At 58.4% G+C, this 20,347-nt stretch overlaps 1 protein-coding gene across 1 annotated transcript; it reads right to left on the reverse strand.

Moving 5' to 3' along the window:
• Window positions 1-948: 948 nt before the first annotated feature.
• Window positions 949-19,817, reverse strand: CAPN1 (calpain 1). The gene is made up of 22 exons (XM_004596686.2): window positions 19,661-19,817; window positions 18,758-19,025; window positions 18,540-18,609; window positions 18,140-18,258; window positions 16,210-16,343; window positions 15,924-16,092; window positions 15,450-15,533; window positions 15,054-15,139; window positions 14,615-14,689; window positions 14,327-14,487; window positions 5,160-5,335; window positions 4,746-4,757; window positions 4,094-4,305; window positions 3,946-3,985; window positions 3,763-3,828; window positions 3,613-3,670; window positions 3,171-3,235; window positions 2,783-2,851; window positions 2,544-2,622; window positions 2,139-2,255; window positions 1,917-1,975; window positions 949-1,636 (listed from the first exon to the last, which is right to left on the reverse strand). The coding sequence occupies exons 2-22, from the start codon at window positions 19,022-19,024 to the stop codon at window positions 1,610-1,612; spliced, it is 2,145 nt and encodes a 714-aa protein (XP_004596743.2). The 5' UTR covers window position 19,025; window positions 19,661-19,817; the 3' UTR covers window positions 949-1,609.
• Window positions 19,818-20,347: the final 530 nt, after the last annotated feature.

The following is a 20,347-nucleotide window of genomic DNA, read 5'->3' on the forward strand; positions in this document are numbered from 1 at the left end:
TGTCCCCAGCAGGCAGAGACACCAGGCCGCCACCTTTGCTCAGTACCGGAGGCCACCGAAAGACATCTTCAGGGTCCCTCACCTTGGCCTTGGCCTTGAAACACAGTCCCTGTGGCTGGGCTCTAACTGGCACCCGGAGGTCAGGCGCCCTGGGGACTGGTGGTCATGGCCGCCAGTCCTGCCCACTGAACGAACAGCCAGGGTGCCCCCGGAGGAGGCTTTGGAGACCCCCCAGGGCCCTTCCACCCCCAGCCCGCTGTCTTCAGTCTGGGAACTGGGGATTGTGGGGATCCCAGCTCTGGGAAACCCTAGCCTCCACTCAAATAACGCTCGCCACAGAGAAGGATGGGTTGGGGAGGGAAGGATGGAGTTTGAGCTGCCCTCCCATATCAACCCCTCCCAGCTGGGGCTTCCCAGGGAGATGTGGGGGCAAAGTGATGGCTTTGGATGGAGGTGCAGCCCACACAGGGGCCCAGCTGCAGCTCCACACCAGAGTGCCTGCCTCTGCTCTCCTCCCTTCCTCCTGCTCTGTCCTGCCCCCTCGGCCTCCCTCCTCCCAGCTCAGGGCCAATTCTTATCTAGGGTAAGAAAAGCCGGAACCCCAGAAGTCCCTGAACCCTGGATGCTTCCATAAACACAGGTGTCTGGGCCACAAGGACAGCCCCACCTGTGACAAGAGCTGGAAGGAGCTCCGGTGGGGAGGAGGCCAGGTCAGTGATAAGTAGGGGTTTGGGTTCCGACTGGAGGTGGGAGCCTCACCCCCTCACCCTGGGGCAGGAGTGTGCAGCAAGGCAAGGAGGAGCCAGGCCTCTGGGGCCACGTGGGTCCTCAGCTGTGTGGCCCTGTAGCTGGGACTTGGGCCAGAGAGGCCTCACCCAGATGCCCCACGCTCCAGCAGGTGTGAAAGGGGGAGGGGAACGGAAACAGCCAGATGCATGAGAGAAACACTCCAGACGCTGCCGTGGGGCCTTTTCCTTTATTATTTGGGATTCCCCCACATGGGGACATGGGCCTCCCCCACCCCAGTGCCTCTGGCATCCCTATGCCCAGTACCTGAAGAGTTCCCTTTAAAATCCCCAATATAAAAAAGGAGGTGGGGGACCTGGGGCTGGGTGGGAGAGGGGCCTGGAGCTGGGCAGGAGTGGGCAAGGGCTGGGCAGCAGGGGAGGGTGGGGGCGGGGCATGGGCTTCTGTGAGGAGGGCACAAGTGGCCCAGCCCGCGGGCTTGACACGCCCTGCCCAGCTAGTGGTTATGGTGGCATCTGCAGGAGAGGCCAGGGGTGGGGGTGCCTCTGGAGTGACAGCAGGAGACACTGCAGGATGCTGGGGGGTAGCAGACGCTACCTTTCCGGCTGGGCGACAGCAGAGCTGGGGCATCCTTCCTGTGCCCACAGCTGGCTGGGGCAGGAAGGATCACACCACCCCGTGGCAGCAGTGGCAATGACATTGGCAGCTAGGGGAAGCAGGGCAGGAAGACTGCCTCCTGACTCCAGGGAAGGCACTTGTAGCTGGCGGGGCGGGGCGTGGCCTGGCAAGGACTGGCCTGGCATGGCGGGAAGGCGTGGCTTGGCAGACGGAAACAGGAGGAAGTGAGAGGGACCTGAGCCCGTCAGGCGAACATGGTCAGCTGCAGCCACTGTGGGGAGGGGCCGGGCAGCCATTCAGTGCCTGCCTGGGCACCCCCTCCACCAAGGCCCTGAAGGCACCACCCAGCCCTTCGTCCGGGAGACACCCTCCACCCCCTGCCATCCCACTCCCTTCCCAGAACCCCTCCCTGACTTCCAGAACTAAGGTGACCCTGCCATTAGGGCATGAGGCCACAGGCCCAGGCCCAAGAAGGGACAGGAGGACACAGACCAGGTAAGGAAGTCCATCCCCCGGCCTCCCTTCCATGGCCCTGCACAAGAGGTTCCCACCTTGAACAGGTCAAAGGTCACAACTCCATCCAGGTCGGTGTCCAGAGTCTTAAAAAACCCTGCGTGTTCGAGAAAGGATGGCACATGGTTCTGACTCAGTGGGACATGCATGTGGGGCAGGGCCCCCCTCTCCGTCCACAGCCCCCAGGTGACCCACTGCACGCCCACCACACCCACCCAGCCCTCGGGCACCGCGGCTCGGCAGCCAGGAGAGACACTTACGGAACATGGTCTCCAGTCGCACCAGGCAGCACACAAAGTTGTCGAAGTCCACTGCCAGGTCTGGCTCTGAGTAGCGCGTGATGATGAGCTCATACAGCTTTTTGTTGAGCTTGAAGCCTGGCAGGGCAGGATGGGGGGCTCAAAACTGGCCAGATTGCTGGGCGCCCGGGGCCTCAGGGGGTAGGGGAGTCCATGGTTAAGTCAGTGCCCCTCCCACTGGCACTCAGCAGCCTGGCCCAGGCCCTCTTCAGCTGGGTGGTCCCAGGTCAGTGATCGTCCCTCCTGGTGCCTCCGTGAAAGTGGCCCTTGCCACGATGACCAGCACCAGCACGGGCTCCCCAGGGCAGGCGCCAGGGCAGCAGCCGGGGGCACGGGAGCAGCTGTCACCAGCCTTCCAGGCCTTACCTGCAGACTCAATGGCCATGCGCATCTCATAGGCGCTCATGCTGCCCGACTTGTCCAGGTCAAACTTTCGGAAGACGGCCTGGGGAGGGGACCACGGGAGGAAGTGTCAGTGTCCAGCCCTTCCTGCGTGTGTCCAGGTTGATGTCTGGTGACTGGGACATGTGAGCTTGGGGAGGCAAGGCTGGGCAGGGGGCAGGGCTGAGCTGTGGGAGGAGGGGTAGGAGCAGCGGGGCACCCACCAGATAGTTCCGGATACGATTCCACAGGACATTGAACTCCACCAGGCCCAGTTTCCCATTGCCATCACGCTGGGCAGGTGTTAAAGAAGAAAGAGCACCCCTACCTAGACCCGGAATACAGTGGGCTGGGCGGAGGACACGATGCAGGTTCCTCTCTCGGTTTCCCCCCTCCCGCTTCCAAATCAACCCGAAAATGCCAGTGAGGCTGTCTGATCGTGGACAGACAGGTCCTTGGCACAGCCCACACAGCGCCTGCCTCCAACTGACAGCCTCCCCCACCCCACCCTGGGCAGTGCTGGGAGTCAGGCCACACAGCACCTGCCCCCAGCTGACAGCCTCCCCCACCCCACCCTGGGCAGTGCTGGGAGTCAGCCTGCCCCAAGGATACATCCATGAGGTTCACCATGCTTCGGCACGACTCCAGGCTGAAGCCCTTGGTCCGCAGGTCCTTGTCTGCAAGAAAGCCATTCTGTCACCTCAGCCAGGGACATGCAACATGCTCAGCAGGTCCCATCGTGCGACAGCGTGGCGGACAGCGTGGCAGCCAGCAAGCCGGCACGGTTCAGCCAAAGTGAAAACAAAGATGAGGGGTTGGATGGGACAGGGTGGGATCAGGCAGGCGACACTGGGGGGCTGGTGGGTGGGGCAGGGCAGGGGCGGGCAGGCGACACTGGGGGGCTGGTGGATGGGACAGGGCGGGATCAGGCAGGCGACACTGGGGGGCTGGTGGATGGGGCAGGGCAGGGGCGGGCAGGTGACACTGGGGGGCTGGTGGGTGGGGCAGGGCAGGGGCGGGCAGGTGACACTGGGGACAGTCCCTGGGCACTCACGTTTGCTGATGATCCTGTTGAGGATGGTCTGGAGTTCCCGTACACTGATCTCCATGTCCTGGGGGGAGACACCAGGGGCTGACCTCACTTGTCCCAGGCCCAGCTGGTCCCCGGTGCCACCTGCCCCACCCCCACGGGGACCCCACGTACCTCCCCTGCCAGCTGTCGGAAGAGGGCCTTGAAGTTCTCGTCAATCTCCTCTTCGGAGAGCACTTGCTGTGCAGAGAAGGGGAGGTGAGGGGGGCTCCGTCCCCGCCCACCAGGTTGCAGCCCAGGGTGGGACGGGGTGGAGGTGGGGTGGTGAGGGGGCTCCTGGAGGGGTGGGACACGCACCTCATCAGGGAGATTGGCCTGGATCTGGTCATCCAGCTCCCTGCAGGGACAGGAAAAAGGAGGAGGGGGCTGGTTGGTGGGACGAGGCCGCAAGGGGGAACTTGGGGGTTGGAAGGGGAGCTGACGGGAGAACCCAGCCACCACTCACTCGGTCCCTGCCCTCTTCTCGGAGAAGAAGCGCAGCACGAAGTCGCCTTCCTTGTTGGGCTCGAAGGTGGAGGGCACCACCACGTACTCCCCAGGTGGCAGGCGGAAGCGGGTGCTGACCTCGCGCAGGTTGATAAACTGCTCCGAGCGCGCCCTGGACGCGTTGGCCAGGAAGAAGTCGCGCTTCAGGTGCAGGGCGGGCTGGCCCACCAGCTGGAGGCGGGGAGAGCAGGGCTGCAGTAGCTGCCATTCAGCTGAACTCCCCCAACCCCAGCTCCAATCCCGGGGGGTGGGGCTATGGTCCTGACCACCCCCGTTTCCACCAGGCTCTTCCCTGGGTGAAGGCTCAAGGGCCCCCATGCCCACCTCACCGGCCTGAACAGTCTCAAGGGAACAGACCACTCTTCCCAGCTAGTGCTCTGCCCCCCACACCAAGACAGGAAGAGCCTCCTGTGTGCCCCTCTGAGTGGGGCTCTCTGAGGACCCAGGTTCAAATCCTGCCACCTCAGGAGCGCCCTGCCCGCTGAACAAGCGTGGGGACTGTGCAGGGTCGGCGGGGGGGAACTTCAAGTAGGGTGGACTTTTCGGCTGGGCAGTGCCTGCCCTGTGTGCTCGGGGGCAGCTCAATCCGGTGAGTCAGGAGTCAGACCTACCTCTGGAGGGACCTGCAAGAGACAGCACGGAAGGGTCAGATGTGTCTGTCCAGGGGCGTGGGGCAGGGCTCCCCTAGACCTGGCTTCCTCCCAGAGGCGGCCCCAGGTGGAAGGACCCCAAGAGACATCATCAGCCTCTACTGGCAGGGGTCTCCGAATGTTGGCTGAGGGGAAGTCTAGAAGTGTCCGTCCCACCATGGCCCAGCCAGCAAGGCCTCTGCTCACACTTTGAGGGCCCAGAGGGGTCACACTACTCCTGCCAAGGGCTGGCCCCAGCAGTCGCCTCCCAGGGGCTGAGTGACCGGCTTCCCCTCACAGCACCACCCTCCCTGGCTCCGCCCACCGATGGAAGCCCCGCCCCCGGCAGGCCCCACCCACGGCCGCGCCTCGGGCGCCCCCTGGCGGGGGCCTCACCTCATACACAGCAAAGCCGATGGTCTCCATGTCGCGGCCGAAGCGGCGCTCTCGGCGGCGGTGCTTCTGCATGAGCGCCAGCACAAAACTGCAGCCAGACTCGCGGCTGCCGTAGTCGTCCTGGTCGTCCACCTCCTCCAGCCGGATCTTAAACTGGGGGTTCACCCAGAAGGTGGCTGCAGGAGGTGGAGAGGTGGAAGGCAGGGGCATCAGAGGCAGGGCCAGGGCGTGGCCCCACGAGCGTCCCTGCGCAAACCGTGCCAGGCCCCTTGCAGCAGGCTCTGTCCCTACCCTGGAGGCTCGCGTTCCTTAAAAACGGGCTGCTGGGTTAGGGTAACTGTCCTTGGCCAGAGACGGGCAGAAGTTACTGCAGAGGGACAGCACGTATCTGGCCAGGGCTCGTGGGCAGAAGCAAGCGGGCCTCACTGTGGATGCACTAGTGGACTGTTTCAGAGAGCAAATGACTGCTGGCCAGGGAGGCTGGGCCATCACGGTGGACAGGAGGCTACTAGAATCCAGGAGACACACTCACATCCGTGAGTGAGGATGAGGACAGAACATCCCCAGGCACTGCTGGTGGGAATGGGGGGGTCTCTGCTGCAGGACCCCAAATCCCACTGCAGGACACACAGTCACCTGGACCTACAGTCTTTGAGCCACCTGGGGACCCCACCCAGTTCATCACCCGGCAATTGTCGAGGGGCTATACAGCAGTGATGGCCAAATAAGCCCTGTCACACAGCAATAAAAGGAACATAGTACAGGCTTCTGGGGTGACATGAATCATTCTGTGAATGCAGCTCTCCAGAAAGGAGTAAGGAGTGGACATGGGGCCACAGGCGTGAGACCCTCGCGCTCACACAGTCACGGGGGCCACTGGGCATGAAACCCTAGGGGTCACAGTCACAGGGGCCACAGGCCATGAGACCCTCGCATTCACATAGTCACAGGGGCCACTGGGCATGAAACCCTCAGGGTCACATAGTCACAGGGGCCACAGGCCATGAGACCCTCGCACTCACATAGTCACAGGGACCACAGGCCATGAGACCCTCAGGGTCACATAGTCACAGGGGCCACAGGCCGTGAGACCCTTGCGCTCACAGTCACAGGGGCCACAGGCCATGAAACCCTCGCGCTCACAGTCACAGGGGCCACAGACCATGAGACCCTCGCGCTCACAGTCACAGGGGCCACAGGCCGTGAGACCCTCGCGCTCACAGTCACAGGGGCCACAGGCCATGAAACCCTCGCGCTCACAGTCACAGGGGCCACAGGCCATGAGACCCTCGCGCTCACAGTCACAGGGGCCACAGGCCATGAGACCCGGGGATTCACATGCACCATCAGAAAACGACAAGCAGGAAGTTCAGGTGCACCGCCAGGGGCTAGGCAGGCTGGGCAGGGCCAGCGAAGGGGCCCACAATGGCCTTGTGGGAGGACCGCTTGTTCTAAGACTGACATGGGAACAGGTCTTGGAGGTGGCTGCTAAGCTGTCACTCACGGTGCTGGAGTCCATGGGCCAGCTGAAATCGCCATGGCCAATTCCAGCTTCCTGCCAGCACACCCTTGGTGATGGTTCAAATGTGGGTCCCTGCCACCCACACAGGAAACCCTGATCCTGTCCCAGGCTGCTGTGTGTGTGGGAGTAAGCATGGATGGTTCTCCCTATCACTTTGCCTTTCATATAAATAAAATGTGTGTGTGTGTGTATATGTTTAAAGAGACAGGAACTAGTTCTACAAGGTAAATGGAGTAGTGTGCTTCGGCCGACCCTGAAGGCACTGGGCACGGGGACCCGAGAGAAAGCCAAGGTGCCCCAGAGCCAGAGGACACACAGAATTCCTGCAGTAAAGCTGGAATCCTGAAGAGGATTGAGTGTGAGTGTGGGGGTGGGGAAAAACTCCAAACTCCTGGGAGGTTGGAAAAATAACCTCAAATCAATTTCCATGTGACCTTCCAGTTGGCTTCACTTGCGAATTCCACCATTGACAGAATCACTCATCCCTGTCCTTCTCAAACTCTCCCAACCCACTAATGATAAGGAATATCTCCTCACCCCCCCAGCAGGTCAGCATTACGTTGATAGCAAAGTCACAGAAATCAAATAATCGATGCATATCATAGAGATGAAAAAAATCCTCAACAGAACACCGGTCAACCAAATCTGGAGATATGTTAAAAAGATTAAGATGCCACAGCCAAGTAAGATGTGTCACAAGAATGCCAGGAGAGTTCAGCTAGAGAGAATGGACGGAGGTTATACACCGCATTAGCAGAACAAGGGGAAACACAGCATCATGGCAACGGACAGAGAAAGGGATTAGGACCAAATCCAATACCCTTTCATGACTTAAAAAAACCCAAATAGGTGTAGCGTGGAATGCCCTCAGCATGATAAAGGGCATTTGTTATAGTTCAGAAAAGAATCTGGGCAGACCCCACCCCCCAAGTTCTGTTGTTAAAAGTTTTTGTTTCCCAAAGTCTTACATGAGCTTAACTGAAGGATAGTGTCTACTCTACAGACAGGAGCCTTAGGACGTGATGAGATTGGATGGGCCTTTGTGGTGCAGCCCATGATTGAACCACTGTGGTCCTACAGGGAGAGACACCTAGTGAGAAGCCAGTGGGGGTCTTGTCTTTGGGCTTCTGGCCTCACCCCTCCATCCTTCCTCTGCCATCAACTGCCCTTGTCATAGGCCAGGCTAGTAGCTCTCCCCACCCCTAAAACGTTGGCCTGTGGACCTCCCAAACTGTAAACTCATTCGTTCATCAGTGGCACTTCTCAGCACTTTAGTTAACGTGAGGAAGGCTGACCAATAGAGCATTTATGAAAAATCCAAAGCTAATGTTACACTAAATGATGAAAGAGAGCATTCAGCCAGGGATTAGGAACAAGATGCTAGCATCGACTACTGCCACTCAGCAGGGCGCTCAAGTTCTACCTGGAACAGTTAGACAAGCAGAAAATAGAAGGCATTCAAACGGGGAAGAAAAAGCGAAGCACTGTTGGCATACGGAAAATCCTTGCACAGACACAACACTCAGAGCTCAAGACACAACACTCAGATATGTTCCTAATATGCCAGCGAGAAACAACTCAAGAAAGTGACCAAGAAAACAATTCCGTGACAATAGTACCCAAAGAATAAAATCCTAAGGAACACATTTAACACAGGAGTTGGAAGACTCAGAGATTGAAAATCATAAAACACTGCTAAACGAGATTAAAGATCAAATGACAGCCCATGTTCATGGATGGAAAGACTTACGAATGAGAAATTAGTGCCACTGATGAAACACCTGTGGAAATCCCAGCTGCCCTGGTCACAGAAGTGCGAAAGCCAATGCTAAATGCACGTGGAATTGTAAGACCAGCAAGCAATCTTGACTTACACTTCTTAATCCCAAAGCTTGCTACAAAGCTCACAGAGTGTGAGTGCAAGACTATTCAGTGGGGTACAGAGTAATCTTCAACAGATGATGCAGGGAAAACCAGATCTCCACCTGCAAGAGAATCAAGGTGGACCCTTACCTCACACCATATACAAAAAAGAAGCCAAGTGCATCTACGATCCCAACATATGAGCGAAAACCATGGTACTCAGGAAAACACAGTGAGCAAGTCTGTCAACAGATTCTCACATAGAACACCCAAGTTATGAGCAACTTTGGCATTCTACATGCCAAACAGGAGGCGTCAACAGCCATTAAGCACATAACAACATGTTCCGTATCATGAGTCATTAGGGAAAAGCAACTAAGAGCCTCAGTGGCCTACAGCTTCAAGCCCACAGGAAGAGGGACTGGTATGCTGGCGCAACAAGTTAAGCTGCTGCCTCTCGGGATGCCCCACCTCCTGTCAGAATGCTGAGTAGGGTCCCAGCTACACCACAAGATCGAGGCCCCTGTCATCCATGTGGGCAACCGGGGACGGACTTCCTGGCTCCTACTTTGGCCTGGCCCAGCCTGGCCATTTGCAGCTGTGTGGGAAGTGAATCGGCAGATACAGAATAGCCCTGTCATTCTGCTTTCAAATAAATTAGTTTTTAAAGTTGCTAGAATGACTGATGGACACTAACAGGTGGAGAAGCTAGACCTCTCCCAGGATGCAGTGAGAATGCGGACCTGTGTCTCTGCTTGGCACGGCAGCTGGCAGTTCCTCTGCATCCGACTCAGCAGCTGCACTCCTGGTGAACCGCAAGCACAGGCACACCGGGTCGCTCACAGCAACCAGCCCCGAAGGCAGAAACAAACCCCGTTCTTTAGGGATCCCCCCAATCGAACTGCCGGACTCAGAACCCTAACCATGAAAAGGCAGAGGACAGAACAAATCAATCAACTACCCAGCCATATGTTGACAATGAAAAACAGGGAAAATGGAGACTCTAAGGTAGACTATGTGAATCAGAGGATTCTTCAGTGACCTCATCGTGCTTGGAATGGTGAGACTGGCAGCGATTCAGAACTGTTGAACTATCAAAACCACTTGAGCAAGACCCTCGGAGCATGCCCTATATCAGGGACCTGGGATGGGTGGGGCTTCTCCCTTGACCTCCCCCTTTACCCCAGATATAGGGGAAAAAATGTGGAAATAATAGTCTTACCCATTTAAAAAAAGACAAGAAAGAAACAACCCCCATGTCCATCACCAAGGAGGGCAGATCAAGAGGGAACACACTGCTCCCTCACGGACTACTGTGCACCCAAGATGAGGCACTGGCACAAAACCATGGCATGAATAACCCAGAAACATCGCGCTATAGGAAAGAAGGCCGCCACACAAGGCCACGGAGATCCCATAGGATCTGGAATTGGCAAATCTGCAGAGAAAAAGACCTGATCGTTTGCCTGAGGAGAGTGTACCTGCTAACACATCAGGCCTTCTCAGGGCTGCTGAAAACCTGCCAGAGTTAGCTGACTGGAATGTTTGCGAAGAGCTGATAGAACTGCAAACCGCTCACTGGAGCCAGTGGAATGGAGCAGTACGTTAAACCCCTGCTTGGGACGCTAGCAGTCTCTGATACAGCACTTTTCTTTTTTCTTCCTTCCTTCTTTTCTTTCTTTTAAAAAATGTTTTAAAGATTCGACTTGGAAGTCAGAGTTACAGAGAGAGAGAGTCAGAGAGAGATCCTCCATCTCATGGTTCACTCTCCAAGTGGTCTCAAAGGCAGGAGCTGAGCTGATCCAAGGCCAGGAACCAGGAGCCTTTTCCAGGTCTCCCACACGGGTGCAGAGGCCCAAGGCTTTGGGCCGTCCTCGGCTGCTTTCCCAGGCCACAGAGTTGGATGGGAAGCGGAGCAGCCAGGACATGAACCAATGGCCATGTAGGATGCCAACGCTTGCAGCCTTCACCCAATTGAGCTGTACTCCACTTCTGATTCAGCTTCCTGTTAATGTATGCATGAGGCAGCAGATGACTCCAGCGCCCGAGCTCCACCCTCACGGACTCCCCGGCAGGCAAAGGGAGGAGTGGATCATGCATGGAAGTCTGTCACTTTGCTTTCACGATGAAAATACATAAACTTTTTTTTTTAATGCCTGTGGGAAATCCTGCCTAAGAAGGTGTTGAGGAGGGGCTCAGTGCGATAGCATATGGTTTAAGTCCTTGCCTTGAACACTCCAGGGTCCCCTATGGGCGCTGGTTCTAGTCCCAGCAGCTTCCCTTCCCTTCCAGCTCTCTGCTTGTGGCCTGGGAAAGCAGTCGAGGACGGCCCAAAGCGTTGGGACCCTGCACCCGCGGGGGAGACCTGAAAGAGGCTCCTGGCTTCGAACTGGCTCAGCTCTAGCCTTTGCGGCCGCTTGGGGAGTGAATCATTGGACAGAAGATCTTCCTCTCTGTCTCTTCTCCTTTCTGTATACCTGCCTTCCCAATGAAAATAAATAAATCTTAAAAAAAAAAAAAAAAGGTGTTGAGGAGCAGGCATGTAGCTGAACAGCTCCAACACCTGCATCCTGGCTCAGAGGACCCAGGTTCAACTCCTGCTCTGGCTCTGATTCCAGCTTTCTGCGGACAGACCCTGGAAGGTGGTAGCCCAAGCAGCTAGGTTCCTGCCATTCACGTGGAAGACCTGGATTGAATTCCTGACTTCCAGCCTTGTCCTCAGCTCTGTCCTACCTGTTGAGGAAATTTGGGAGTGAAGCAGAGGACTGGGAGCTGTCTGTAAGGCTCTCTGCCTCTCAAACTGAAGAGAAGAGAAGCCAATTGGTGGTGAGGCCTATAGTAAGTGCTTATTAGGGAGAACTTCCCCTGTAAGAGAGGGTTAAGGGCACTCGCAGTATCAGCCCTGTTCAGTCCACAGCCCTAGCCAGCCGGCTAAAGGAGAAAAAGCAACAGAAGTTACTAAGAACTGAAAATGAAGCAGCAGGTGCCTCTTTACTCACAGATACTATATTACCCACGAGAAAACCAAAACATCAGTAACATTAATTAAAACTTAACAAGTTGGCTGTATAGAAACTACAGTTGCCTGCTCTTGTATTAGCAAGCAATGAGTTGATATGCCACACTCGCGGTTAGGGAGTCTGAAAGTTGTAAAAACGTCAGTCCTTCTCGAATTAGTTTGTAGACCGAATGCAATTCCAAATTAAAGCCTAAATACAGAGAAATGATTCTAAAATTCATAGGGAAGGGGCTGGTGTCATTGTGGCAGCGCCTCTACCTACAGCGCGGACATCGTATAAGCCTGCCAGTTCAAGTCCTGGCTGCTCCACTTCCTGTTCAGCTCCTTGCTAATGCAATTGGGAAAGCAGCAGAGGCTGGTGCAAAGCCTTGGATGTACATGGGAGACCTGGAAGAGCTCCTGGCTTTGGATTGGCTCAACTCCAGCCGTTGCAGTCACTTGGGAAGTGAACGATTAGACAGAAGATCTTTCTCTCTGTCTCTCCTCCTCTCTCTATATGTCTGATTTTGCAATAAAAAAATAAACAAATTGGGGCCCAGCACAATAGCGTAGTGGTTAAAGTCCTTGCCTTGCATGCGCTGGGATCCCATATAGTTGCTGGTTCTAATCCCGGCAGCCCCACTTCCCATCCAGCTCCCTGCTTGTGGCCTGGGAAAGCAGTCAAGAACGGCCCAAGGCCTTGGGACACTGCACCCGCGTGGGCAAACTGGAAGAGCTCCTGGCGTCAGATTGGCTCAGCTCCAGCCGTTGTAGCCACTTGGGGAGCGAACCATCGGACAGATCTTCCTCTCTGTCTCTTCTCCTGTCTCTTCTCCTCTCTGTATATCTGCCTTTGCAATAAAAATAAATCTTAAGAAAAAAATCACCAGGAAAAACTTGGGAAACGATAGCTACAAGGTTGCTGAAGAATGAATCTGCCTAGAGTTGCAGGAGAGCCAGACATGGGGCTGGGGTCATTTATTTAAGGGAAAGCTGCGATTAAATCCACCCAGCAAAGAGTGACTGGAACAGGGCGCTGAGCCACGTGGAGGGTCACTGGAGGGAGTAGGCAGGACGGGAGGGCAAAGTCTGGCAAAGCCACAGCTGCCAGTGACCTTGACAACAGCATGGAGGGATGGAAACTGGACTGGCATGGTTAAAAGAAAAAGAAGCCACAAAAATGAGCATTTCTTCTAAATTTCAGCATAGCACTGAAGCACAAATACTAGGGGAAAAAACCCTGGAAGCGGGGGCAGCCCCATGACATAGCAGACTAACTCTATCTGTAGTGCCACCATCCCACATGGGCACAAGTTCAAGTCCTGGCTGCTCCACTTCCAATCCAGCTCACTGCTAACAGCCAGGGAAAGCAGCAGAAGATGGCCCAAGTGCTTGGGCCCACGCACCCATACAGGAGACCCAGAAAAGGCTCCTGGTGTCAGATTGGCTCAGCTATGGCCGTCGCAACCATTTAGGGAGTGAATCAGCAGATGAAGATCTCTCTGTCTCTCCATCTCTCTCTGTAACTCTGCCTTCCAAAAAATATATATATATTTTAAAAATCTCATCACCGATAAGAACTCCTTTGGTATTTCCTGAAAACTTCTGAGCAATGAGCTATGTCCCCACCAGAACTACAATACAAGGCCAGGGCTGGATGTTTGGCCCATTGGCTAAGATGCCCATGTCTCACACCAGAGGGCCTGGGTTTAATGCCTGCCCCCAGCTCTGACCTCCAGCATTCCGCTAGCGCAGACCCAGGAGGTGGCGGTGACGGCTCACGTACTTGGCCTTTGGTGGGTATGTGTGGGAGACCGCACCGAGTTCCCGGGTCTCTACAGCCATTGGAGGAGTGACCTAGCACACAGGAGCCCGCCTGCTCTGTCTGTCACTGACTTTTGCTCTCTGCTGTCCGCCTGTTAGGTAAACAAAATCTTCAGAAAAACAGAAGTACAGTTCCACGAAGTCAAATCATAGAAGCAGGGAGGAGCAAGGAAGTAGGGCACTGGTGATCCCCAAGGGGATATTGCTTTGAAGGGGAGCAGAGAACAGATGGGGAGGGGTCAGGTGAGGCCTGCTTCAAGACAAGGAGTTTTCCATAGGGACACAGGAGTGAGAAGCGAGGAGGGTGGGGGGTTCAGAGCAGAGCTGGGGGGTCTTGGGCAGGGGGTCTTGGTGAGGACTGGAGAAGCATGAGACCAGGACAGCAGCAGGGAAATCTGAGGGGGGAACCCACGGCCTCCACTGTGTGGTGCCAGGCAGTGCTGTGCCAGGCAGGACTGCCCATGTGCCAGGCAACTCAGAGCAGGAGTGAGGCCAGCAGCCCGAAGTGTTTGCAGGGACAGGATTGGAATGACAACTCCAGCCTGGGGAAAGGAGGGCAGGTGAGATGGGAGAAGAGGGATGGCGCCCCCTAGGAGGGAGACAGAGGACAGCTCTGCGAGCGGAGAGGAGAGCAGGTTGAAGGCGGAAGTCAGAGGGTGGGAGGAACCAGGGTGCACAGGGTCGGGGCGCAGAGGTGAAGCCAAGGTGAAGAGTATGCTGCAGGTGGAGCAATAGGAAGGTCACACTCACGGACCCCAAGCCACAGGGGACAAGGGAGATGGGCAGTGGGCCACGAGGGATGCAAATACGGGCCAGGCAGGAGCGGCTGCAGGGGACAGCAGAGGCCAGGTGCCCCTTCAGCATCCACAAGTTTGGCCGTAACTATGTGTGTCTTGCAAGGCAGGGAACCGGGGTTCCTGGCCAGGAGGGCGCCACGGTGCCGCCCGCTTTGGGGCTCACCTGGGTAGTTGCGGCAGCCGCCCGCCGTGCTGCCCCGCCGCCAGGTGCCCTCGTACAGCGTGGTGTTCCACTTGCGGATGGTCCGGCTCTTGAGCGCGTCGGGCGTCAGGTTGCAGATTTCCAGGCGGGTGAACTCACGCATGAAGTCTCGGAAGGACATCCTGAGTCCGGGTAAGGGGGAGGGGGGAAGAGGGGACACCGTCAAGGCACCCCGAGGGCATGGTGGTGCAGCCCTGAGGTGCAGGAAGCCCAGCGGGACGGGGAGAGGGGAGAGGGAGGGCTGCTCACCAGAACTCTCCATCTTCCATTTTGACACGGAGCTGCTCCCGCTCGTATGGGTCCACGTAGTTCCACTCGGGGGAACTGTGGGGAGCAGGCCACAGCACTGTCAGGGCCACCGTCTCCCAATGGAAGGGGGGCGGTCCACCCCAAGTCCGGGTCAGTTGGGAGGCTGCTTCAAGATTAAGCCGTGCATGGGGTCCTTGGTTCATATTAGTGCTGAGTGTGGCCACGGGCCCACAGCTCCCACTCTGTGTCATCTGGTACATGGGTGATCCTGCCTGGCCCAGCTCTGCCACAGGCCACAGAGCCTGGGCTTCGGCAAGGGAAGTTCCCAGACCCAGCACTATGGAGACGGGTCCCTTGCTCAAACAGCAGGCTTCCTTGGCTGGCAAAAGCCCTAGGGCCCCCAGTGCCCCTCACCTGCCAGGGGCCCCCAGGCGCTTACCCATCACTCCATGCTCCTGTCCACTCCACCTCGCCCCAGGGGTTCCGCATCCGGATCAGGTTTACCGTCTGGCCCTGGTAGTTCACCTGTTGCCGAGGCTCCCATCAGGCACGCCTGCAAGCGCCCCCGTCCAGCTCATCTCCCACACCAACGCAGCTGGGGCACCACGTTGCCTGGGTCCCGGGCATGCAAAACCATGGGAGGCGGCGAGTATGCACACCACCCATGGCCAACACACAGTAGGGACAGCATCGCAGGAGGGGTGTCCCCAAGGCCGATGGATAAGACACTGCAGGAGGCCTGAGGAGGAGGAGCCAGGGCCATGCCCAGCCTCACGATGCCAGAGGAGAGGCTGGGATGGGGCAAGGGGGCAGGAGACCCCACCCAGGGCTGCACCTGTTTGGCACCAGTCACTGAGTAGGCATGGCCCTTCACTAGCTTCTTAAAGGTGACAGCCTCCATGTCAAGAACGCTGGAGATCTGCAGGAAGACATGGACATGGGGGTCAGGACCCATGGGTGTCACCACCTGCACGCTCAGCAGCTGCTGGGACCCACCCAGCCCAGCACCCTCACATACAGACACACCTCCTGGGGCAGGGGAACTGCTGGGTCAGACTGTGCGTGAACACTCAGCAACACACACACACACACACACACACACACACTCACACAAGGCCATACAGTGAGTTCCCAGAGCTGTAGGGCCTGCACAGTGCTGGGGGTAGAGACATGACTGAGCCCATCAGGAATGGGGCCCTGAGGTCAAGGGGGTGGGTCGTCTGGAGATAGGCATGGGGGAGGGGAAGGGGGAGGGGCTGGTTAGAAGACCCTGGGTGGAGGCCAGAGGTGGGGGTGGGCCAGCACTCACGTCGATGGAGCAGCCCAGAAGGGAGCCGCGCTCCAGCGCCTTCAGGATGATCTGGTACAGGTCACTGGGGGCCTTGCGCAGCTCGTACCACTCAGTGACGCCGCCCGTGAAGTCCTCGAAGCCCTCCGAGGTGCTGCCCCCTGACAGGGCCTCATAGCTGCCATTCACCCTGCAAAGGTTCCGGCTCAGCACCCTGTCAGGGATCATGTCTCACCCCAGCCTGTGCCTTCCACGGGGTGGACAACAGCCCTGGGTCTCCTCCCCCACCCCAGGATCCCCCACTCACTTGGCATAGGCCTTCTCGAGCAGGGCGCTCCAGAACTCGTTGCCCTGGGCAGAGTGCACGAATACCAGCTTGCCATCCTTGGTGGGCAGCAGGTCGTCCACTACCACGTCCACCCACTCTCCAAATTGCCACAGCTGTAGGGGAGAGGCCCAGTGAGTCCCCGTGGGAGGGAGGGAGGCCCCCAGGCCCTAGCTTCAGTATCCAGCCACATATAGCTGCCTGCATTCCTCAACAGGAAACTAGAGGCTCCCTGGATGCATGTACTCTAGATCATGGAGACACATGCACACTGCATGCGTGTACAGTAAACGCCTCTTATGCGAGGTCACAGTTACCTCTCACAGCTGAACCTGACACGGGACATTCCAGAAACTGACACTTCAGAAGTTTCAAACTGCACACCCCGCTGAGGGATGTGATGAAATCTCACATCCCACTGTACATCTTGCCCCAGATGTGATCACCCCAGCGGCCTGAGCCTCCACGCCGCCGGACACGATTCACGCCTGTTAGGCAATAACGGTGTCAGGACCCAACGGGCTGCCCACACCCTGCAGTGCCTGGACATGGGGTTCAGTGCTATTCGCCACCTGGGCATCCCCTGGGCCCAGGGGAGGTCTTCTAACATATGCCCCTCCCCTAATGGAGGACCCTTGGATCACCTGCTGGAGTATTTGAAAAATCTTGAAATCCAGGCATCTCAGGGGTCAAGTTCATGACAAGGTGTGTCCCATTCAGGCTCTGTGCCCTTCTAACCCTGCAGCAGGTGATGACTCAAGCCCTTGGTTCCCTGCCTTCCTTGTGGGAGGCCCAGATGGAGTTCCTAGCTCCTGACTTGGACCAGCTCAGCCCTGACGACTTACAGGTATTGGGGCAAGAACCAGTAGTTAGAAGAGCTCTCTCTCTCTCCCCCTTTCAAATCAATAACTTCTTTAAAACTCATGAAAACTCACATTTTGCCAAGAATCTCTATGGCTTTCTGTACCAACATAAAATGATCTTTGAATTCCATGTTCCAGAAACTTCTCGAAATACCCTCATGTAACAGGTACACATCGCGTGCTTATGTGTGGTGTGTTCTAGATCCACCTGCAGTTGCTTTCCCTGCGAGTGCTAGGAACATGATTCCGGACAAGTTAGCCTCTCTGGGCCTCAGTATCCCGATGGGCAAAACAGAGCCGCAGTCAGCTGCCTCCTCGGGTGGGGACACGTTGGAAAGCCTTGGGACGGGCCGTGTCCTTTTAGGCCAGGCTTGAGTGTGGGGGGCACAGAGGGTGTCACCTGCAAAAGTGGCATTCAGACCCTTCAGCCGCACTATGAGTGGGGTTGGCTGTGCCACTGGGAGTGGAGAACGCAGCTTTTCCAGGCCAGGAGCAGGGGTCGGGCCCCAGGTTATGGGCGTCCGGCAGCCAAGCTGGGAGTGGCCGGGGGCAGGAACAATGCAGGGAGGTGAGGAGGCAGACCCAAGCAAGGAGGGAGCGTTGAAAAAGGCCAATCGGAGGCTGCGAGGGAGTGGATTGGAGGAGCACGGAGAGGAGGCGGGGAAAGGGGCGGCCAGGCCCGCCCCTGCAGACTAGCCTCTGGCAGGTGCGGCTGACAGCCCACTCCTCCTGCCTAGGGCGGGAGAGGACAGCTTGGGTTAGGGGATCACTAACCTAGGCGGAAGGCGGGGTCACTCAAGACCTGGATGTCCCCCACACCTAACCCAGGGGCGCTGGGTGTGTTCTCTGCCAACACCAGCTCACTGAGAATTCATTAAGTTGACTCCAAAGATCTAAGGAAGCCCTGAGTAAACACCGAGGGGGAAAAGCGGCTCGAAGGAGATCCATGCCAACCCTCCTCTCGGGCTGGGCTCTGGGGTAGAGGTGTCCAGGGCGCAGGAGGAGTGGGGGATGGGATGACGCTGTCCCTCCTCCCCAAGCCCCATCACCTGGAAGTGGAAGATGCCGGCGTAGCCGTTCTGGAAACTCTGGCCGTGAGGGACGACTCGGTGTAGCAGGGTGTCATTGAGGGTGAGGGAGGCGATGGCAGCCAGGAGCCAGCAGTCCCCTGGGAGGAGAGGGCCCCAGGTCAGGCACGCCCCTGGGGCAGCGCCCTGGGGGGTGCCCATGCCAGGGAGATCCCTGGGGCTCCCTGGGCGGGGTCCCCCTTAGCTTGACAGAAAAGACCCAGGAATCTGGGCAGACCAGCCCCAGCACCGATAGCCAGAGCCTGTCTGGGCTTGCTGAAGGGAGGAGCTGGGGCAGAGCCCACAGGAACGGGAAAGGAACGGGGAACTGACTATGGAAGTGGCACCCCGAATCCCGCTCCCCCCTGCAGGGGAGGCCTACCCAGTGCGCCCTGGCAGATGTCTGTGCGGGTGGCTCCATCCACGATAAACTGGGGGTTTGACAGCAGCTCCTACAAGACCCGGAGGCTTGTCTGGGGACCAGCCCCTTCCTGGAGCCCCAGACCCGCCCCCAGACACTGCTTCCTTCCCAGGGACCTGCAGCCCCCACTGGTTCCCCACCCCCATCACCCAAGGACAGAGTGGGGGGTACTTGCTCACCGTGGGGCGCTTCCATTTGATTCCATAGGTCTTGGACGAATTGGGCCCCAGTTCCTTGTAGCCCAGGCTCTGGGGAATCGGGGGGAAGGCGTCGTCCCGGAAAAGGGCCCCGCTTTGCAGGCAGCGAGCACGTAGCTGCTCATAATCCTGGCCCAGGTACTTGATGGCGTTCTCATGGCGGCCCAGGCCCAGCTCCTTGGCCCGGTGCTTCTGGAGTTGGGCGGACACTCCCGTGCAGTAGACCGGCGTGATGATCTCCTCGGCCATGCTGCGGGATGGAAGCTGGGTTCAGGAGCCAGGCCCACCAGGGAGACCCTGGCCCCTGCCTGCCCTCCTCCCAGCTCTCAGAGACGCAGGCCATCTGCCCAAGCCCCCGCAGGACCCAGCAATGGGGTTGTCCAGTTTCCAAGTGTCCTGTCCACCCTCTCTTCTTTTCCCCACTCCCATTGTCTTGAGGAACCCCCTCAGCCTAAGGACAGCCAGCCAAGGGGTCAGGTGCGGCTGGGCGGAGCCAGCCTTCAGGGGCCAGAGGCAGACCCCTGGGGCAGGTTTGCTAGACCTTGCCTTAGCACTGGGGGCCCCCCTCCCTAAACCAGGCAAAGCCTCCAGGACACCGCCCCACCCTCCCTCCCAGAGGGCGCAATGCTGCAAGCAGTCGGAGGTCCCTGTCCCTGTCCGCCGGTCCATCACAGGGGCTGGGAGGTCGGGGCTGCCCGGTGCCCCAGCTCAGCCCTGCAGACAGCGCGCGCCTGGGCTCTCGGGCGCTTCCCGAGCCCCCGACCCGTCCCTGTCCCAAGTTCGCCCAGGGCCCCGAGCCGGGAAAGAACCAAGGCAGGGACAGCCCCTGAGCCCCGCAGCGTGACCCAGGCTGGGGTGATCGTGCTCCGCCACCCAGCGACTTACCTGGAGGAGGGGAGCTGGGGGTCGCCGCGGTCCTCGGGGCCGGCTTCCCGGCGCAGAGCAGAGCAGGGCCCAACCAGGAAGAGCGCTTCTCCCCGTCTTCGCCCCGCGTCCCCGCGCCCCGCCTCGCCTGGTCCCTCCCTCCCCGCCTTCCTCCTCCTCCTCCTCCTCCTCGCTCCCCCACCTGGCTTCCCCCCTCTGTGTCCCTTATCTCTCCCACAGCCTCCCGGCCGCCCCTCCCTGGGCAGGCCCCGAGCCAACTCCGCGACAGGACAAATCAGTAAAAGGCCAGGGCTGTCCCCGGGGAGGGGCCAGCGCCTGCCGGGGCGGGGCGGGCAGGGGCGGAAGGGCACAGGGGAGGTGGAGGGGGGTGAGGGTGGGGCAGGACAGGACCCGGGTATTTTTAACCAGGGCCAACAGCTCGGGTTGCAGGGTATTCCCGGCGTTCAGGCCGGGCGGGCGCCCCGCGCCCTTCCCCCTCTGCGCTCAGCCTGGCCCCGCGTCCCCGCCCTGTCTCGCCACCCCCATCCCCGGGGCTGGTGGACTCCTGCTGGACACCACGCACCAGGTCCCCGCCCCCGCGCCCTGGGCGCAGACCCGCGGCACCATCACGACCATCACGAGTCCCAGGGGGCTGCGGGCTCGATGGGTGACCTTGGTAAGTCCCTGCCCTGCTCGGCCTCAAGGATC

The sequence above is a fragment of the Ochotona princeps genome, chromosome 4 (assembly GCF_030435755.1).
Source record: "Ochotona princeps isolate mOchPri1 chromosome 4, mOchPri1.hap1, whole genome shotgun sequence".
In the NCBI taxonomy this organism is placed as follows: Eukaryota; Metazoa; Chordata; class Mammalia; order Lagomorpha; family Ochotonidae; genus Ochotona; species Ochotona princeps.